This window comes from Crotalus tigris, unplaced genomic scaffold (assembly GCF_016545835.1).
Source record: "Crotalus tigris isolate CLP2741 ecotype Arizona unplaced genomic scaffold, ASM1654583v1 scf7180000018504.2861643, whole genome shotgun sequence".
Classification (NCBI taxonomy): Eukaryota; Metazoa; Chordata; class Lepidosauria; order Squamata; family Viperidae; genus Crotalus; species Crotalus tigris.
This window is the reverse complement of record NW_024097043.1, coordinates 1962049-1981952: the sequence shown is the minus strand read 5'-3', so window position 1 is coordinate 1981952 and position 19904 is coordinate 1962049. Positions and strand designations below refer to the sequence as shown.

Genomic DNA, 19904 nt, shown 5'->3' with positions numbered 1-19904 from the left:
CCTGTGTTTTAGGCAGGAATGTATGCTTTAAAATCATTGGCTGCCGCCGAGTGAAGGTCCCTATAAATATGAGCCAAGCGGCTGTTAGGGCCGCTTCTGTGATGATTGAGTAAATGAACTGTTACTTTCACTCCCGTCTCTTCAATGCTTCACCGATCTGAGTATACAACACCTTGTATGCCTATTTTCAAGAAATAATTGTAAATTTTCGGAATGTTCTCTGCAGGCTTGATGGAGAGATCGCAAATGAATCCTATGTGAGGTATCTGACAGAACTATTCAGGAAAAACCAGAGATTGAGAAAGTTGTTTTTGTCCCTCAAAAACCCAGATGGCACAGCAATGGAAATCCTGTGTGAGGGCCTCAAACATCCACAATGTACAATAGAGCAACTACAGTAAGTGATGCTTTTTCAGTTTTACTGGAGTAATATTCCTTTGATGGGTAATGTTTCAGTAATATATCCTGTGAGAAACAGTTCTATTGGAAATACATGATCACATTTCATTCAGTTCCTATAAAATGCCTACCAAGGTTATTTATCAAGAAATAATTGGAAATTTTCGGACTGTTCTGCAGACTTGGAGGAGAGAACACAAATGAATCCTATATGAGGCACCTTACAGAAGTATTCAAGGAAAACCAGAGATTGAGACACTTATGCTTGTCCCTAAAGAACCCAGATGACAGAGCAATGGAAGTTCTTTTTGAGGGCCTCAAACATCCACAGTGTACAATAGAGAAGCTACAGTAAGTGATCCTTTTTCATTCCAGTTTGACTGGTGTAACCGTCCTTCATGTGTAATATTCTGGAAATACATCGTAGAAGAAGCAGTTCATTTGGAAACACATAATCACATTTCCTTCCGTTCCTATAAAATGGCTACCAACGTTGTATTTCAAAAAAATAATAGTAATTTTTTGGACCCTGTCCTCTTCAGGCTTGGTGGAGAGAACACAAATGAATCCTACATGAGGCATCTTACAAAAATATTCAGGAAAAACCAGAGATTGAGAGAGTTATCCTTGTCCCTCAATAATGCAGATGACAGAGTAATCAAAATTTTGTGTGAGGGCCTCAAACATCCAGAATGTACAATAGAGAGGCTAGAGTAAGTGATTCTTTTTCATTTCAATTTGACCCATGTAACAATCCTTTGATCCTTTTAATACCTATAAATTGCTTTCCATTCTTGTTTTACAAGGAATAATTGTAGTTTTTTGGACTGTTCTCTTCAGGCTTGGTGGAGAGAACACAAATGAATCCTACATGAGGCATCTTACAGAAGTATTCAGGAAAAACCAGAGATTGAGACAATTATGCTTCTCTCCAAAGAACCCAGATGACAGAGCAGTGGAAGTCCTGTGTGATGGCCTCAAACATCCAGAATGTACAATAGAGACACTAGTGTAAGTGATTCTTTTTCATTTCTGATTGACCGACATAGCGATCCTTTGACTATTCATATTTTGAAAATGTATCCAGGGAGTCACAGTTCAATTGGAAATACCTAATAACATTTTTTTCAGTTCTTATCAAATACCTTGTATCCTTTTTTTCAATAAATAATTGTATTTTTTTTGGACTCTCTGCAGGCTTGATGGAGAGTCCGCAAATGAATCCTACATGAGGTATCTTACAGAAGTACTCAGGAACAACCAGGGATTGAGAGAGTTATGCTTGTCCCTCAAAAACCCTGATGACAAAGCAATGGAAGTCCTTTGTGAGGGCCTTAAACATCCAGAATGTACAATAGAGCAGCTACAGTAAGTGATGCTTTTTCAGTTTTACTGAAGTAATACTCCTTTGATGGGTAATGTTTCAGTAATATATCCTGTGAGAAACAGTTCCATTGGAAATACATGATCACATTTCATTCAGTTCCTATAAAATGCCTACCAAGGTTGTTTTCAAGAAATAACTAATTTTTCAGACTGTTCTCTGCAGGCTGGGTGGTGAGATCGAAAATCAATCCTACATGAGGAATCTTGCAGAAGTATTCAGGCAAAACCACAGATTGAGACAGTTATCCTTGAACCTCGATAACCCAGATGACAGAGGAATGGAAGTTCTGTGTAAGGGCCTCAAGCATCCAGAATGTTCAATAGACATGGTACTGTAAGTGATGCTTTTTCCTTTCAGTTTGATTGGCATAATGGCCATTGCACTATTAATATTCTGGAAACATGTCCTGGGAGAGACAGTTCAGTTGGAAACTCAATCAATTTCCTATACATTCTATAAAATGCCTTCCATGATTGATTTTCAAAAAATAATAGTAATGTTTCAGAGTGTTCTCTGCAGGCTTGCTGGAGAGATCATAAATGAATCCTACATGAGGCATCTTACAGAAGCATTCAGGAAAAAACAGAGATTGAGAAAATTATGCTTGTTCCTAAACAACTCAGATGTGTGTGAGGGCCTGAAACATCCACAATGTACAATAGAGACAATAGTGTAAGTGATTCTTTTCCATTTCTGATTGATCAGCGTAGAGGTCTTTTCATGGGTAATATTCTGAAAATATGTCATGGGAGAAACATTTCAGTTGGAAACACATAATCAGATTTCCTTCAGTTCCTTTAAAATGGCTACCAAAGTTATTTATCAAAGTTATTGGAGGAGAGAACACAAATGAATCCTATATGAGGTATCTTATAGAAGTATTCAAGGAAAACCAGAGATAGAGAGAATTATGCTTGTCCCCAAAGAACCCAGATGAAAGAGCAATGGAAATTCTTTTTGAGGGCCTCAAACATCCACAATGTACGATAGAGAGGCTACAGTAAGTGATCCTTTTTCATTTCAGTTTGTTCAGCATAATGGTGCTTTTACTATTAATATTCTGGAAATGAATCCTAGGAGTTACAGTTCAGTTGTGTTTGAAGAAATCGGCTCAGGTCCTCAGCTGGGAGTAATGGGCAAACCTCAGGAAATGAAAAACGAAAACAGCAGCTCAAAAAAAATGGCTTTTAATTGGTCAGAAGCGACACAGCATGCAGTTCTGGGACAGCTGACAAAATGGTTGACTGAGTGGATGGATCATTATAGGGTTCTGACTGAGATGCTCCAGAGAGTTGTGCAACATAGTCAGCCTTGTGTTCTTTTGCTATTCTAATGGTGATAGGTAAATTCTATTATGTCCTAAAGGTCATGTCTTATTCTTAGAATTTGGGGAGTGTGTGTGTGGGGGGGAGTGTAAATTCTTAATACCATCAACTCCAGCCTTCTGTGGCTAGAAGGGTTTTGTTCATGAATAGATTGGCCAGGTCTTCGTGAATGGATTCGAACTACTGCATTCCTAAAGGCCAGCCTCTTCAGCTTTCTTAGTTTGAAGCTGTTTTCCCGTGGCAGATAGACTGGGCCTGCTTTCTGCCTTTGTTAAGATTTTTTTCTCCATTTCTCTTTTGGGGAAATATAATATTCTGCCTCTTTTTTAATATCAAGAAGAAAGAATATTTTAATCTGGAGACCGGGCCTTCATAGAACCCCCCCCACCTTTGTGCCATATAAGTATGGGTGGTACACTTTTACTGGCACAAGATTAAGAATTGATTTGATCAGAGACACTTGATGGATGCTTTTATTTCTCCAGGATACAGGGAAGCAAGTTCTCAAATTGTTAATGGCAATGGGAAGGCATTTATAGGGGCAGCAAAAAAGGATCCCTGCTGTGGTTCCCAAAAGAAGAGCTTTCAACTCACGAAGGTTTAGCAGCCAAGGGAAAAGGTTCTGTTAAGTAGAAAGGAAATTTATAGTATCCAATATTCTATAGCAATTCCATTTTAGATGTCACTTTTTGTGAGCTTTCAGTCAGGCTTGAAACAAGCACATGCCCCAAAATTTTTCACAGCCATGATTTTGCCTTAGTAAATAATTACTGGCTGCCCGTTTTAAAGGGTTGCTTCCTGAACCTACCTTAGCTCTTAATTTAGTACATCCAGGGTTCCTTTCCCAGAAGAGGCATTGTTGGTCTGACATAGAAATGGAGAACAGAGGATAAAAGATGGAGAGCTGGAGTGGGATGGGTAGCTTGTAGGAAGCCTTTTGAAAAGACATTAATACTGCAGTTGTTTAAGAAACAGATAAACCAGTCACAACAAAATAGGGACACCACAGATGAGGAAAAAGAGAAGCTGGATTCTGGTGTTGAAAGAAAAATCTTCAGGGTCCAGTTCAAGCCAGGAATAAAGAAAATGAAGAGTGCTTAGGAAAGAAGGTTCTTGTTTATTTAGTTGCCAGAAACTTCAGTTACACAGCATGCTTCTGACGTAGCTGACAAAATGGAGCTGGGAGTGGGTGGGTTTTTATACCTTTTTGGGGTTTTGTGCTTGGGGTTGTTCCTGTTCCTGTGTCATGTACTTTGACCTGAGTTTTTGATATTCTAATGGTGGTGGGTTAATCCAATTATATCATAAAGGTCATGTTCTGTCCTTGGGAGTCTTTGTTTTTCTAATCCCATCAGCTCAAATCTGGGTTGTGGCTAAAGGCATTTTGCTTATAAATAGGTTGCCCAGTCTTTCTGAATAGGATTATCTAATCCACATTTCTACAGAGCTGGCCTGCTCAGTTTCTGCTTGGAGGAAAGGGAGAAGTTTCTGCCTTTTAAGATTTTCTCCCATTATTCCTTTGGGAAAATACAATATTCTGTCTTTTTTAATACCCCCAAAAATATTTCCTTCTCTGGGGTGTGTGTGTGCTGACTTTCTACATTGATAATAAGACAAAAAATATCTGGTGATGAAAGAGAACAAGAAAAGACGATGGGTCTCATTGAACAAATGCAACATAACTTTTGTAAAGCACATATTAAAGAGGACTTGAAAATGCTGGGCAGCTTGAAAATACTGAAAGTTCCAAATAATTTTATAAGCCTAATATTTTAATATGTAAAAATTGCCAGGGTCATGAGAACCTACCTTTAATATTTGTTTTGAAACTTTTAAACATCCTGATAGCATTTGGCCCAGCATTATTAATACACAATTTAGATGAAAACACCACATTATTTTAGAGATTGAAAAATGCTTATATGTTCCAGGATTAGTTCCATAGTAATTTTACTGACTACTTGTCAATGCTGCTAACATCAGATGTTCTTCCTTTGACAACAGATGGAAATGCAGCCATTTTTTCCTATTGCTTCTAGAGCTAGTTGATGCTGGGAGGGGGAATGTGGATGAGAGTCCAGCTAGTCATAACAATAATAACTCAGCTGTGGGAATCCCAGGTCATTGGGCCCAGAGTTAGAGTTTTGGTGGGCTGGAGAGCTGGGGAGAAAGCCCGCGCTTCAAGCTAATAGGGGAATGTGATTTATTACTTTTTATTGGAGGATGGAATTGTGCTTTGATACTTTGTATCCAGGGGAGGGGAATTTAGTTTTTGGTTTCGACTATGTAGTACCGATACTTTGTTTCTCAAATAAAGATTCTTTAAGGTAAACAATGCCTCAAAGTTCTTATGAAGAGTTTCATCTGTTGGAACCATGACATTAAACCAAAACTCCAATCTTTATCTAACTATCTTGGAGTCCCAAGCCCCAGTCGTTGTCCCTAGAATTGAGGAATAGACAGACAAAGATTCGGGGAAGATCTCAACATGAAGAAGGAAGGAGCGCCTAAAACCAGCACCCTGACAGTGGCTGCTACCTCAGAGGAGGGAGTGCAGGCTAGTGCGCCAATGGAGAAGGAACATTTTCAGGTCTCTCAGAAGGGGCAAGACCCAAGCCGTGAGGACAGCCGATCTGGTCGTCAGGATGGACCTTACTCAGTGGAGACTCTAGACACCTCAAGTCGGCCTTGCCACAATCATGTGCTTCAAAGGCAATGAGATCGAGCTGCAAGTCACGTTCCCCGGACCAGTGGAGAACCACGAAATTGACTACCGCTGAAGACTCGGGTCAGTGGAAGTACCTGTCTGCAGTCTGTAGTCAATCAGTGGAGAAGTTGGTGGAAAGATTTGAGGAGCTAGAGATGAAAAGTGGAGAACAACTCTCCCGTTCTCCGTACACAAGCGATCATGATGATCGGTAAGGCAGCCACCAACTTATGCCAAGGGGAAGTCCCAGCCCTACCTGCACAGGTCAAGCAGCTTCCCTGTTCTCGAAGCCACCTACCATCATCTCCAGCCTCGCGGGGAGAGACAGCTCCAGTCGTCGCCCCTCCAAAAGCCCAGATAGCTGCCAGTGAGATCAGAGCCGGAGTGTCAATCCAAGTCCTTAGTTGTCCGGAATGAAAACCAGGAACGCAGGAACTCAGTGCACGTCAGGAAGTTTATTCACTGCCTAACTAACAAAGTCAGCACTGGGACTGGTTTGTTCCCAGTGCTCTTTATAACATGACCACGCCCACATCCCCACCTCCCCCCACAAACCACCATCTGCCTGATCACCCTTATAAGTCCACCCTTGTGACCTAATCACTCTTCCTGTGAAGCCCCACCCCCCTTGGTCCAGCGCCTGTCTGCCTGCCGCTGCCTCACGTCTGATTCCCTCGGATTTGGTAAGTGGCCGTTCAGTGTATTCCAGCCGGGGTAGCTCTCCATGCCTTCTCCTAGTGCTGTGATGCTGGGTCCCGCAGGGCTTGGTCTCTATCCCCAGGTGGTTGGCGGAGCATACCATTGCAGGCACAGAGGTAGGTGAGTCCGTCTGCTCAGCTGCCGGCCGGTCCCCAAAGCTCAGCTGGCCGGCGGAGCGTTCAGCGCCGCCTCCTGCAGCTCCTACGGTGGCCGGCGAGGGGCAATAGTCATGTGGTGCTGCTGGCCAGTCCCCGACGCTCAGCTGGCCGGTGGAGCGCTCAGCGCCGGCCCCTGCAGCTTCTGCGGCGACCGGCGAGACGCCAGGACGTATGGGCTTGTTGACTGCGTGGACTGGCGGTGATGGGGTTTTTCCTCCGCTTCCCCCCACCGAATGGCAAGCCCCATGGGGCTTGACATGCGGCCTCCCCTACCACGTCTTCACCTGTAAGGGAAGGATAAAACAGTGAGTTCACCCGGCCATGCTGTGCATGTCCTGGCTTCCCTGGCCAGCGCCGATAGAATGCCCGTATTAGCCGAGGGGCGTGAACATCTCCCGCCCCCACCCAGGAGGCTTCTGAAAGGGGATATCCCTTCCACTGAATGAGATATTGCAATTGGCCATGTCACACCCGGGAGTCGATTACTCCTTGGACCTTGTATTCGGTCCCGACTACTGGCCCAGGGCCGTTAGCACCCACGGGAGGCCCATGTACCAGTTTCAATAAACTGCTGTGGAATACTGGGTGTACCTTTCCTAGTAATGGTAGTAACCGCAATCGTACCGTTACCAGATTGATTACCCTTACTATTTGGAATGGACCTATATATTTTGGCCCTAATTTCTTGTTAGCCACTGGTAACCGGAGATACTTCGTTGAAAGGTACACCCAGTCCCCCACTTTGAAAGGTTGGTGTCGGCCCTCTTCTTATCAGATTGGTTTTTGGCAGCCGCCAAAAAGAGCTTCTTTCACTACTCCCCACAGCCCCGTTACCCTTGTTATCCACACTTGAGGATAACTTTACCAGTTTCTTTGGACCATTCTGGAAAGGGCACAAATTCTACTCCATTCACCACCCGGAAAGGGGCGAACCTGGTACTACTATGTATGGTGTTATTGTACACCACCTCAGCGAACGGTAATAAGTCTACCCAGTCTGCTGAAAGGTGACGTAGCTACATAGGTACCGTTCAATCATAGCGTTCGCTCTTTCTGTGGCACCATTAGTACATGGGTGGTAGGCCGAGCTGAGGCCTTGGGACGATCCCACCAACTTAAGGAACATACGGCAGAATTGGGCTGTAAATTGCACCCCTCTATCTGAGATTACATGCCGTGGTACTCCGTGTAGCCGGTAGACATGTACGAACATCCTGGCTAACCGTTGTGCTGACGGCAACCCTTTACACGGGATGAAATGGGCTTGTTTCGAGAAGAGGTCGATAACTGTCCATATTACCGTATAATTGTGGCTTGGAGGTAATTCAACGATAAAGTCCATCGCGATCTCTTCCCAAGGCTGGCGCGGATCTGATATCTTTTGCAGGAGGCCCATCGGTTTTCCCACTCGGGGTTTCATAGTGGCACAGACATGGCAGGTTTTAACATAAGTCTCTACATCTGGCTTCATGCGGGGCCACCAGAATTGCCGTTGGACGTGATGCAGGGTCTTTAGGAAGCCGAAATGCCCTGCCTGCTTGGCGTCGTGACACCTTTGAAGGACAGTTAAACGTAACTCCTCGGGAACATAAAGTTTTTCGCCTTTCCATGCCAGCCCATCCCTTCGAGTCAGCAGCCCCGGATGTTCCTTTAACCACTTGTCATTTGTCACAGTGTCCCGTAATTCCGGTAGCATAATTTTGCTTGTCCGTGTTGTCGTTATGCCTGCTACTCTGTGAGTACAGGGAGATATAATTGCCTGTACCACCTCCTCTCTGTCGCTATGGTATTGAGGGAGGCGAGACAACACGTCTGCAAGGAAATTCTTACCTCCCGGTACATATTTCAGAGTAAAACAGAACCGAGTAAAATATTGGACCCACCAGACATGTTTCGGCGATAAGCGCCATGGCTTTTGTAGAGCTTCTAGGTTCCGGTGATCAGTCCACACCTCAAATGGTCGAGGAAAGCCTTCTAACAAATGCCACCATGTCACAAGTGCCCATTTGACGGCAAATGCTTCTTTTTCCCAAATAGCCCACCCTCGCTCCGCCATGGTAAATTTGCGGGATGTATATGCGCAGGGCTGCAGTAACCCCTGTTGGTTTTGTTGTAGTAAAACGGCTCCCACAGCCACGTCACTTGCGTCAGCCTGGATAACAAACGGGGCATCGGGGTTTGGATGGAGCAATACCGGCTCTTTGGCAAAAAGTGCTTTGAGCTCCTCGAACGCCTTCTGACAGGCCATGGTCCACCCTACCGGCTGGCCAGGTTGTGGCTTACCCTTTAGGTGTTTTGTCTTCAGGAGTTCTGTTAGAGGGTGGGCCACGGCAACAAACAATGGAATGAATTGCCGGTAGAAATTGGCGAACCCCAGAAAGCTTTGCAACTGCCTTCGTGTGGTGGGCGCCTGCCAGTCGAGAACCGCTTTAACCTTAAGTGGGTCCATCTCCACTCCCGCCGCCGATATGCGATAACCAAGATAGTCCAACCGATCACGGTGAAACTCGCACTTGGATAGCTTGACGTATAACTTCACCACCAGTAATTTTTTCAATACCTGCCGTACCAGGTCAATATGTTCCTCCATAGTTTTAGTATAAATAAGAATGTCGTCAAGATAGACGAGGACCCCCCGATATAGGTGTTCGTGCAGTACCTGGTTGATCAACTGCATAAATACTGCGGGGACCCCCTGTAGCCCGAACGGCATGACCCGGTACTGAAAACTACCTAACGGGCAGTCGAACGCCATCTTCCACTCATCTCCACGTCGTATTCGTACTCGATAGTACGCCGCCCGAAGGTCCAATTTAGTAAATATCCGCCCTTTCCCTAATTGGGCTAGCAGGTCTTTCATGAGCGGGAGTGGGTACTGATGTTCCACACACACAGCGTTCAGACCTCGGAAGTCGGCGCAAAGATGAAGCGACCCATCCTTTTTCTCCCGGAACAAGACAGGCGCAGCAACCTGGGAACGAACTGGTTGGATGAAGCCTCTTGCCAGATTCACGTCAATGAATCGTCGCAACTCCTCCAGTTCCCTGGGTGCCATGGCATACATCTGAGGCTTTGGTAGTTTAGCCCCAGGTTCGGTCTCGATGCCACAATCCGTCGGCCGATGAGGGGGTACTTGGTTGCATTCCTCCTCGCTAAACACTTCAGCCAGGTCCAGATACTCCCCAGGGAAAAGGTCCTTTCCCCCCCCCCGCTCTCACTCCACACCGGGACTGGGTTGACTGGACTTGGGGCCTGGAATCGAGCTTTTGGCTGCTGTCCAGGGGGCTGGGGCCCAACACCCAGGCGTACCTTGCAGTACCCACTCTCCCACCAAATAGTGGGTTCCTATTTATCCAGCCATGCCAGGCCAAGGATCACGGCCTCACTCATGGCTGGGGCCACAACAAACCAGAGGGTTTCCCAATGGGCCCCAAGCTCCAAACGCACTGGTTCCATGATGTGGGTCGCTGGAGCCCCGCCTAACAGGGGACCGTCTACCTGCTCAAATCGCACAGGCTGGGCCAATCGATGTAGCCGGATTCCATGCTCCAGAGCCAGTGTTTGGCTTATCAAACACCGGGTACACCCTGTGTCTATCAGTGCCTGGCATTCCCATCGTACCCCGGACTGTGGACTCGTCAACACTATAGGCAAGACGAAAGGAGCTATGGGCTCACTTACCATCGAATCATCGACGGGATCATTGTCACTCTCATCATCAGCCGGATGATACTGCTCCACAGCCGTAGCGTCCTGATCTGGTGGTGACACCCATGGAGTCGATGGGGTTTTCGGTTGTTTTGCAGCTTTTGATGCGTCAGGACCCTTTCTTGGCGTCGGAGCAGGTCCTCTTGGTGTTCCGGATCCCTGTGGAGTAGGAGCTGGACACTCAGCCGCCCGATGCCCTGGCTAATTACACCGGAAGCAACGGAATGACGTGCCACCAGATGGACCGGTCGCCCTGGGATAACCAGCCAGACCGACGGGTTGACTCTGTCCGCTCTCCCTCGGCTTCCCCACAGGTAGTCGTGCCCGACCGGTGTCGCGGTTCCTCTGGAGCTTCCTAAGGTTAGTGTCAAGGTCTGCTGCTACCCGAAACCACTCCCGGAGGCGGTTGGGGATACCCCTATAGATACATGCTTGGCGCAATTCCTGATCAAGTCCAGCTCGGAAATGGTGGATCAATAACCTTTCCGGCCACGATGAGCTAAGCCGGCCGGCTAGCCGTCGGAAGTCACGGATATACTCTGCTATGGGCTGGCACCGCTTTTTCAAGGAAAGGAGCTCCGACTCAGCCCGCTGGATACGGGAGGCGTCTTCGAATCGACTAGGGAGCGCCTCCAGAAACAATCCCACATTGCCAAGCTCCCTGGCATGATCACTATAGAGGTCGGCAGCCTAGGCTGCCGCCTCCCCCTGTATCCCCGCTGTGATCGCCACCACCATAACCCATTGGTATGGGTATAAATGGGCATACCAATCGAGGTGGCTGACCACGTGGCTGAGGAACATAGCCAATCTGTCTGGGTCCCCGTCGAAGGATATGGGGATAGACGGCGGGGCCCACTGCTGACCTGGGCCCCATTGCGCAGGTGGCCCCATCCCACCACTCCCAACCGGTGTGGTTGAACCAGGTGCGGCAGCTCGGCTTTGTGCCATCCTGCAAGGAGGTTGAGCCCAGTCAACAGCCCCTGGACCACTGGGCCAGGCTACCTGACCCAAAGGCCCTGCAGAACCCAGCCCAGGGATAGCAGGCCCCGTTATCACTGCATCCCCCAGCTGGGGCAGCCAGAGCTGAGGACTGCTTAGCCGAAACTGCGACGTGTCCGCCGGAGGTGCCGTCCGACCGCTGCCTCGAGGAGAAGCCCTGGCAGCTGCCTTCACCGAACCGTTCACGGAGGACGTCCAATGTATACTCCCCTGGAGCAGTGGAGTAGCTCCATTCTTCTTCATCATCTCCTGTTAATCGTCTTTCCCTCCATCCCAGCAGGGATGACTTGCTCGGCGGGTTACGAGGCCTACCAGCATCCAGAGATGTTAACGCTGGGCTCTGCCACCATTCTTCCCTTGGCTTGGTGACCTCAGCCTCCTTGGCCGCTGCCAGGGGACCAGGCACCTGGGTGGTCTTGGGCCTCACCACCGGTTGCTCCTCCCCTGTCACGGCCATCTGGACAGAGTCTGTTGGAACATTCGCTGCAACACCAGCCACTGCAATGTCCTCTGCTTGAGGAGTGTCTTGCGTCCCTTCCGCCATTCTCTAGAAATGGGGTAAGGGCAGAAGGTAGCAAAAGGAAGGGGGAGTGCTGACTTACTGTCAATCCAAGTCCTTAGTTGTCCGGAATGAAAACCAGGAACGCAGGAACTCAGTGCACGTCAGGAAGCTTATTCACTGCCTAACTAACAAAGTCAGCACTGGGACTGGTTTGTTACCAGTGCTCTTTATAACATGACCATGCCCACATCCCCACCCTCCGCCCACAAACCACCATCCACCTGATCACCCTTATAAGTCCTCCCTTGTGACCAATCCCTCTTCCCGTGAAGCCCCGCCCCCCCTTGGTCCAGCGCCTGTCTGCCTGCCGCTGCCTCACATCTGATTCCCTCGGATTTGGTAAGTGTGGCTGTTCAGTGTATTCCAGCCAGGGTAGCTCTCCGTGCCTTCTCCTAGTGCCATGATGCTGGGTCCCGCAGGGCTTGGTCTCATCCCCAGGTGGTTGGTGGAGCATACCATTGCAGGCACAGAGGTAGGTGAGTCCGTGTGCTCAGCTGCCGGCCAGTCTCTGACGCTCAGCTGGCTGGCGGAGCATTCAGCGCCACCCCTGCGGCTCCTATGGTGGCCGGCGAGGGGCAATAGTCATGTGGTGCTGCCGGCCGGTCCCCGACGCTCAGCTGGCCGGCGGAGCGCTCAGCGCTGGCCCCTGTGGCTTCTGCAGCGACCGGCGAGACGCCAGGACCTGTGGGCTTATCGACTGCGTGGACTGGCGGTGGTGGGGTTTTTCCTCCGCTCCCCCCCACCAAATGACAAGCCTCGTGGGTCTTGACACCGAGTTATCATTGGGACAACTGAAGCCTGGATCAACATGCTTACCAATCACCCAGCCTGGGGTCCATACAGCAATGGGAGATGTCGCAGCCCCCACAGATGGGAGACCAGCAATCGCTGGCAATACACCAACTGAACTGGGGGTGGCCATAGCCCCCGAATGTGCAGCAGTAGATGGAGGCCTTGTAGCAACTGGGGAAGAGGCTGCCACCAGGGGATCAGCAACTGCTGGGAGTACAACAGCAGCAGTGGGACTGGCCACCATCTTTGAATGTGCAGCAACCGCTGAGGGGCCCACAACTGGTGGGGATCCAGCAACAACCACCTCCAGGGCCGCAGGGAGGCCTACAACAACTGGGAAAACCACAACCACCCGCAGGTCAGCAGCAGTAGGGGTGTCAGTGGTCCTTACCATTGGCTCCAACAAGAAACAATGCTGAGTTGAATTCACAGGTGGCTTTAATCAAGGAACAGTCTGGCATGCAGAACAGCACAACAAAGTTAGTGCTGGGAGCAATCACCTCCCAGCACTTTCCATATGCGTTTCCCACCTAGTTCCATCCCCCATCCACATAACGAGCATCTGGTGGTTGAAGTTATATGAGCAGCGAGGCAGGACACCCTGCAGGCTTCTGGCTCCATGTAGCCTTCCTTCTCTGCTCAGCTGTTCTTCGGGATGCACTAAGGCAGTGGTTCTCAACCTGTGGGTCGGGACCCCATTTGGGGTCGAACGACCATTTCACGGGGGTCGCCAAACAACGCAGTCCGCCATTTTTTCCCCTTTTCCTTAGCTGTGCTACTCCCTTTTATTCTATTGGCTTTTGAAAGCCAATAGAATAGACTCTCTTGAATAGAGTCTAATTCTATTGGCTTTCAAAAGCCAATAGGAATTGTCCAGGCTGTCTCTGCCCTGCTGAGCCCGCCAAAAGTCCCATTCTGCAAACGGTGCTGCATCAGTTGAGTAGTCCTCGACTTACGACCGGTTGGGGGTCGCGGCATTAAAAAGGTTGAGAACCACTGCACTAAGGCTTCTTGCTGCCTGGCGCATCCCTTCGCCAATCAGCTGCTTTTTGGGATGTGCGGCAGGCTTCTGACTTCCTGATGCCTCCTAGCACCGAACAGCTGTTTGGTGGGTTGGCCGTGGAGCCTACTGGCTGTTTGGTGGTGTAACTGCGGAGATGATGATCACGCCACCATGCTCACCCAGCCCAGGTCCATGAGAACATGAGAAGGGCTGTTGCCATTGGGTTGGTTGCTGGCCTCCTCCCAGGTGCCATCCTTATCCTCCTTCCCCCTCCCATCAGTGTTGAGCTCACAGAGCTTGACAGGTGCCCCCCCCCACCAGGGCTCCACATGGAAGGCAAGGAGAAATGTGTGATTAATAACGACCAGTGGCGGATGATGCAGCTAACCCCCCGGCTTACGGGGGTCATAATGGTCCCCCATGATAGGGCCTGGTATCCATTTCAGGGACCTAAAGGAGGTCCCCTCCATTGGCTTCAATAAGCTGCTATGGAAAACTGGGTACACCTTTCCCAGAAGCCAGGGTAATTGCAGCAATGCAGCAAAAGCCGTGGGGGTAGCAACAGTCCCCCAAATGTGCAACAACCACTGGGAGGCCTGCAGCAACTGGAGATGCAGCAGCCATCATGGAGGCAGCAACCCTGGAAATGCAGGCTCCCTGGAGAGTGCAGCAACCACTGATAGAGCCACCTCTTAGAGCAACCTTTGATGGAGACCCGGAAAAGCTGATCTTTTTCCTCAACCAGGTACATTCTCACTTGAACCACTATGCCTATTTCTACCTGAACCCAGCTGCTATGGTCGATGTGGTTGCGTCCAGCTTGGAAGGGGAAGCATCCGAGTGGCTGAACAATTTATACAATGAGCAAGCACCTGAGTTGGGGGACCCCCATCTCTTCCTCCTAGGACTGAGAGCAAGATTCGAGGACCCATCCATTGCCCTCAAAGCAGAGGAGCAAGTCCACAAAATAAGACAAGCCGGCAGGCCTGCACTGGAATACATGCGAGAGATTTGCAAGATAGCCAGCCGAATAGAGAGGTGGCCCGAGCAATCCCTAGTCCAGTGATGGCAAACCTTTTGGAGACCGAGTGCCCAAAAACTGGCCCCAGCCCCATTCCATCCCCTGCCCCGCCCCCACCCCGCCTGCTTGCAGAGCCACTCACCATCTCCAGGGCCCACTGCAGATTGCCCAGGCAGCCCAGCAGCACCATTGCAGCTATGCCCTCTGCCCATGCCCCGTGGGAATCCAAGGTCATTGGGCCCAGAGATGATAGAGTTTTGGTGGGCTGGAGAGCTGGGGAGAAAGCCCGCGCTTCAAGCTAATTGGGGAATGTGATTTATTACTTTTTTTATTAAAAGTTTTACAAATTTAATACTATATAAACCCCTCCCACCCCTCCCCCCTCCCCCACTTCCCAGAGCTGATTACAGGGTAAGAAATAAACAAACATAATCTAACTAACATTAACCAACTATATATCAATCAAAACCATAACATACTTTAACTCCTTTTCAAAACAAATAATAACAAATTAAAAACAAAAATAATAATATGATTAAAACTATTAATGATTATCTAAAATCTACTCATATGCAAGATAATACTTTTCAGTTTCATATTTCTTTTGAATATAATCAATCCATCTTCTCCAAACCATAATATATTTTTCTTGTGAATGGTCCTTCAAATAGACGGAGATTTTCACCATTTCCGCTAAATTAGACACCTTAAGTATTCATTCTTCCATAGTAGGCAATGAGTTTTTCTTCCAATATTGCCCCACCAGTAATCTTGCAGCTGTTATAAAATTCAACATCAAATTAATTTCTTTAACATCAAAATCTACAATAATACCCAAAAAAATAACTGCGAAGTAAACTTTATCTTTCTCTTAAAAATCTTTTTCCACCAAATCTTAATCCAAAAAGCTTTTATATCTCTGCAAGTCCACCAAATGTGAAAATAGGTTGCATCTAAATTTCCACATCTCCAACATTTGGATTGTAAATTCGGATACATGCAGGACAACTTTTGGGGAATCCAAATGCCATCTATAAAACATTTTATAAAAATTTTCTCTTAAATTTTGTGCTTGAGTAAATTTTACATTTCTAACTCAAATTGTCTCCCATGTATCCAATAAAATCGGCTCTTGAATATTTTGAGCCCATTTAACCATACAATCTTTAACTCCATTTCAGAATCCAATTCTATTAAAACATTATAAATTTTCTTTATATGAGCTCGACTTTGATCTTTAATCTGTTTTACCAAATTCACATCCTCTACAGTAATACCAACCTTTTGACCTAAACTCCACCTCAGTAACAATTGATTATAATGAAACCAAGAGTATACAATATTTTCTTGCTTCAACTCAGTTAAAGACTTTAATTGCCAATCCTGCCCAACCAAACTAAGTAATTCCTTATAAGAAATCTTATCCAAATTCACTCCCCTAGATACTCCCTCTATCACATGTCCAGGAATCCCCCAAATTGGAATTTTATAATTTATCCTATAATAATACTTCTTCCAGACACGCAACAAGGCACTTCTCAAAATATGGGTTTTAAAAACCTGATCAACTTTTTTATCATAAATTAAATACGCGTGCCATCCATATAATAAATCCCATCCCTCAAGAAAAAGGATATTTTTATTTGTTAAGTTGAGCCAATCACTAATCAACGTTAAAGCCACCGCATCATAGTACAATTTTAAATTAGGCACCTTAAGTTCTCCTCTTTCCCGTGTGCCTTGTATAATCTTAAATTTAACTCTTGGCTTTTTCCCTGCCCAAATGAATTTATTAATCCCCTTCTGCCATTCCTCCAAATTAGCATCTTTTTTCAAAATAGGTATCATCTGAAACAAAAAAAGAAATCTTGAAAGTATATTCATTTTAACTGCTGAAATTCTCCCCAACAATGATAATTGTAGTTTTTCCCAGTCATTTAAGTCCTTTTGCACTTTTGCCCATAATGTCCCATAGTTATTTTTATACAATTTAACATTAGAAACTGTAACATATACTCCTAAATATTTAACCTTTCTCACTATTTCAAAACCTGTTAATTTAACCAAAATATCCTTTTCCTTCATAGACATATTTTTCAATAATATTTTAGTCTTATTATTATTTACCTTAAAACCAGAGACCTTGAATTAAAATTTCAACCAAATCCCTAACCGAATCTGTCGGTTGAGATAATGTCACAACCAAATCATCAGCAAAAGCTCTCAACCTGTAATCATTCTTATTTATTTTTATTCCCTTTATTCTAGGTGACTCACGGATTTTAATAAGTAAATTCTCTATTGTTAAAACAAATAACAATGGGGATAGGGGACATCCCTGTCTTGTACCCTTTTCAATTTTAAATGCTTCTGTTAATCCCCCATTAATTATAATTTGTGCAGATTGTTGTTGATATATAGCCTTAAGAGCATGCAAAAATTTATCCTAAAAATTCATTTCCTCTACTACTCTCAATAAAAATAGCCAATCTAATTGATCAAAAGCTTTTTCAGAATCTAAAAATATCAAAGCCGCAGGGATTTGATTGTTCTTGTCCAAATACTCAATTAGATTAACAATTTGTCTTATATTATATTTCATATATCTTCCAGTTATCAATCCAGATTGATCACTATGGATCAATTGCTTCAAAACTCGCATTAATCTATTTGCCAATATTTTGAAAAAATCTTATAATCTGTGTTCAAAAGAAATATAGGCCTATAATTTTTAGGCTGAGTCAAGTCTTGATCCTCCTTTGGAATCAGTGAAATAAAAGCACTTCTCCAAGATGGAGGTACTTCTGCTCCCAGCAGAATGTTATTAAAAAGTTCCTTCAATGATTCTATCATTTCTTCAAATATCATTTTATAATAAATTGCTGTTAATCCATCAGTGCCTGGAGCCTTACCTACCTTTAATTGTTTAATTGCCGAAATAATCTCATCAGAAGTGATCAAACCATTAATCTCATCTTGCTAATCAATCGTAAGTCTAGGAAAATGTGCTTCCTGTAAATACTTTTCTATATCTGAAACTTGTATACTTTCACTAGCATATAACTTTGAATAAAAATCTAAAAAACTCCTTTTAATCAAGTTTTGTTGATATATTTCTTTACCTTTATAATTTATTTTTTCTATAATCCTTGATTTCTGTTTCTTTCGTAGTTGGTAAGGCAACCACCTACCAGGTTTATTTGCATTGCAAAATGTATTATGTTTCATATACCTCAAATTAGTTGCAATCTGATCAGCTATTAACATATTAAATTGCTCCTTAAGCAAAGTTATAGAAACCTTTAAACTATTGTCCAATGGATTTAATATGCCTTTTCCTTACATTTAATCTCTGCTTCCAACTCTTTGCGTTTCTGCATCTATTTGCGTCTATGTACATTATTCATATGAATCAAAACCCTTCTCATATATGCTTTACTGGCATCCCATACCATTGGCATCAAAGTACCCTTATGCATATTCAAAAGAAAAAAATTCCTTTAAATAATCTCTACATCTCTGTAAATTCCCCTCATATCTAAATAAATTTTCATCCAGTCTCCAAGTCCTTCTATTCCCATCTTCAATAGATAACTCCAACCATACAGGACTATGGTCTGACAATATTCTGGGGAATATCTTGGCATTCTTCACCCTAGAAAAGAAATCATTAGTAATTAAAAAAAAATCAATTCTGGAGTACGATTAATGCCTGTCCGAAAAAAAGGTAAAGTCTCTTTTTTCAGTATTCCGTTCTCACCAAATGTCTCTAAGTTCCAAATCATCCTTCAAATCAAAAAAGACTTTAGGTAATTTTGCATGATTAGGATATTTAAAAGAACCCTTCTTGTCTTTGCTTGAATCTAAAACACCATTCCAATCTCCCATCATAATTACTGATTTGTAATCCAATTGAATTATTTTCTGATGTATCATCTTATAAAAGTATTTTTGTTGCTGATTAGGAGCATATAGTCCAATGACAAGACTTCTCTTACCATTTAATAATAAATCAATAATAACATATCTTCCTGGTGGATCAATTAACTTCGGTGATAAATCTTTCCTCACATAAATAACTACTCCTTTTTTCTGCGGAGCAGAGGCTGTAAAATGTACTCCCAGCCGTGATTTATTACTTTTTATTTGAGTATGGAATTGTGCTTTGATACTTTGTATCCAGGGGAGAGGAATTTAGTTTTTGGTTTCAACTATGTAATGCCGATACTTTGTTTCTCAAATAAAAGGTTCTTTAAGGTAAACAATGCCTTAAAGTTCTTTTGAAGAGCTTCATCTGTCACAACCATGACACTACTGATAGGATAGGAAACATAACTTAAGAAGAAAAACTTGAGTTCATGTGGCTCCTTTGGGTTTGGCCTATGACGACTCCCTTCAGCCAAGTGAGTGTGACTAGGTAGGTGTGGCCATCTGAGTGCCGCCAGGATGACATGAGTGAGTAGGCGTGACTAGATTGACATGAAGGATTAAGTGCAGCCCACTTGGGGTGGCTGATTCAGGGTGGATGGGTGTGCATGGCTAAGTGGATACAGGGAAGGGAGGGGCCGAATGGATTCCCACCACACCATTTGGTGAAATGGAGCATTTTTCTTGCTGTTTCCTGAGCAGAGTGTCAGGGCCCACTTCAAAACCTCATCCTAAGAAAGCAGAACTAATGGAAGAGGCTTCTCCCAAAAGGAACTTTTATTAGGAGAAGTTGATAGCAGGCATAATAGACTGAGGATTTTCCATCAGATCAATAGGTTAAAAGAGTCCCAAGCAAACCCCACCCCAATAGTTCATCTGGTCAGTTCAAATGGGCCAATCCCCAGGTGTTAGGTCCGTTGTGGGAAAGAGCTGATAACGCCAGTCTGTCTCAGGCTTGTAGTGATGTTTGTTGGGTCTTCACACCTTCCCTTCCGAAACAGGAGATAAGCCAGATGCCCGATGGTTCATTCCTTTCTCCCCCCTCTCCCCTTCGAGCTGACACAAGGGGTGGACAGTTCAAAGAGTGTGTATGCAGAGACAGGGAAAGAGTTACATTGTAGTGATAGAGAAAACAAAGAGGCAGCTCGCAGTACCTTCCCCCTCCCTTCCAGGAGCATGGCAGAACCCAAAAGAATAGAATTAGAAAGAGCCCC

General features: G+C 45.4%; 1 protein-coding gene across 3 annotated transcripts in view; it reads left to right on the top strand.

Moving 5' to 3' along the window:
- Positions 1-19904, top strand: part of LOC120312469 (NACHT, LRR and PYD domains-containing protein 12-like) — a 74610-nt gene that overhangs the window by 39889 nt on the left and 14817 nt on the right. The window contains exons 19-24 of one of the 3 annotated variants that reach the window (XM_039353231.1): positions 227-397; positions 580-750; positions 942-1112; positions 1240-1410; positions 1597-1767; positions 1949-2114. In XM_039353231.1, the coding sequence (XP_039209165.1) occupies positions 227-397; positions 580-750; positions 942-1112; positions 1240-1410; positions 1597-1767; positions 1949-2114 (1021 nt within the window). Of the gene's footprint in view, positions 1-226; positions 398-579; positions 751-941; positions 1113-1239; positions 1411-1596; positions 1768-1948; positions 2120-19904 lie in introns of all 3 variants that reach the window. The other 2 variants (XM_039353230.1, XM_039353233.1) reach the window with 2 other exon arrangements.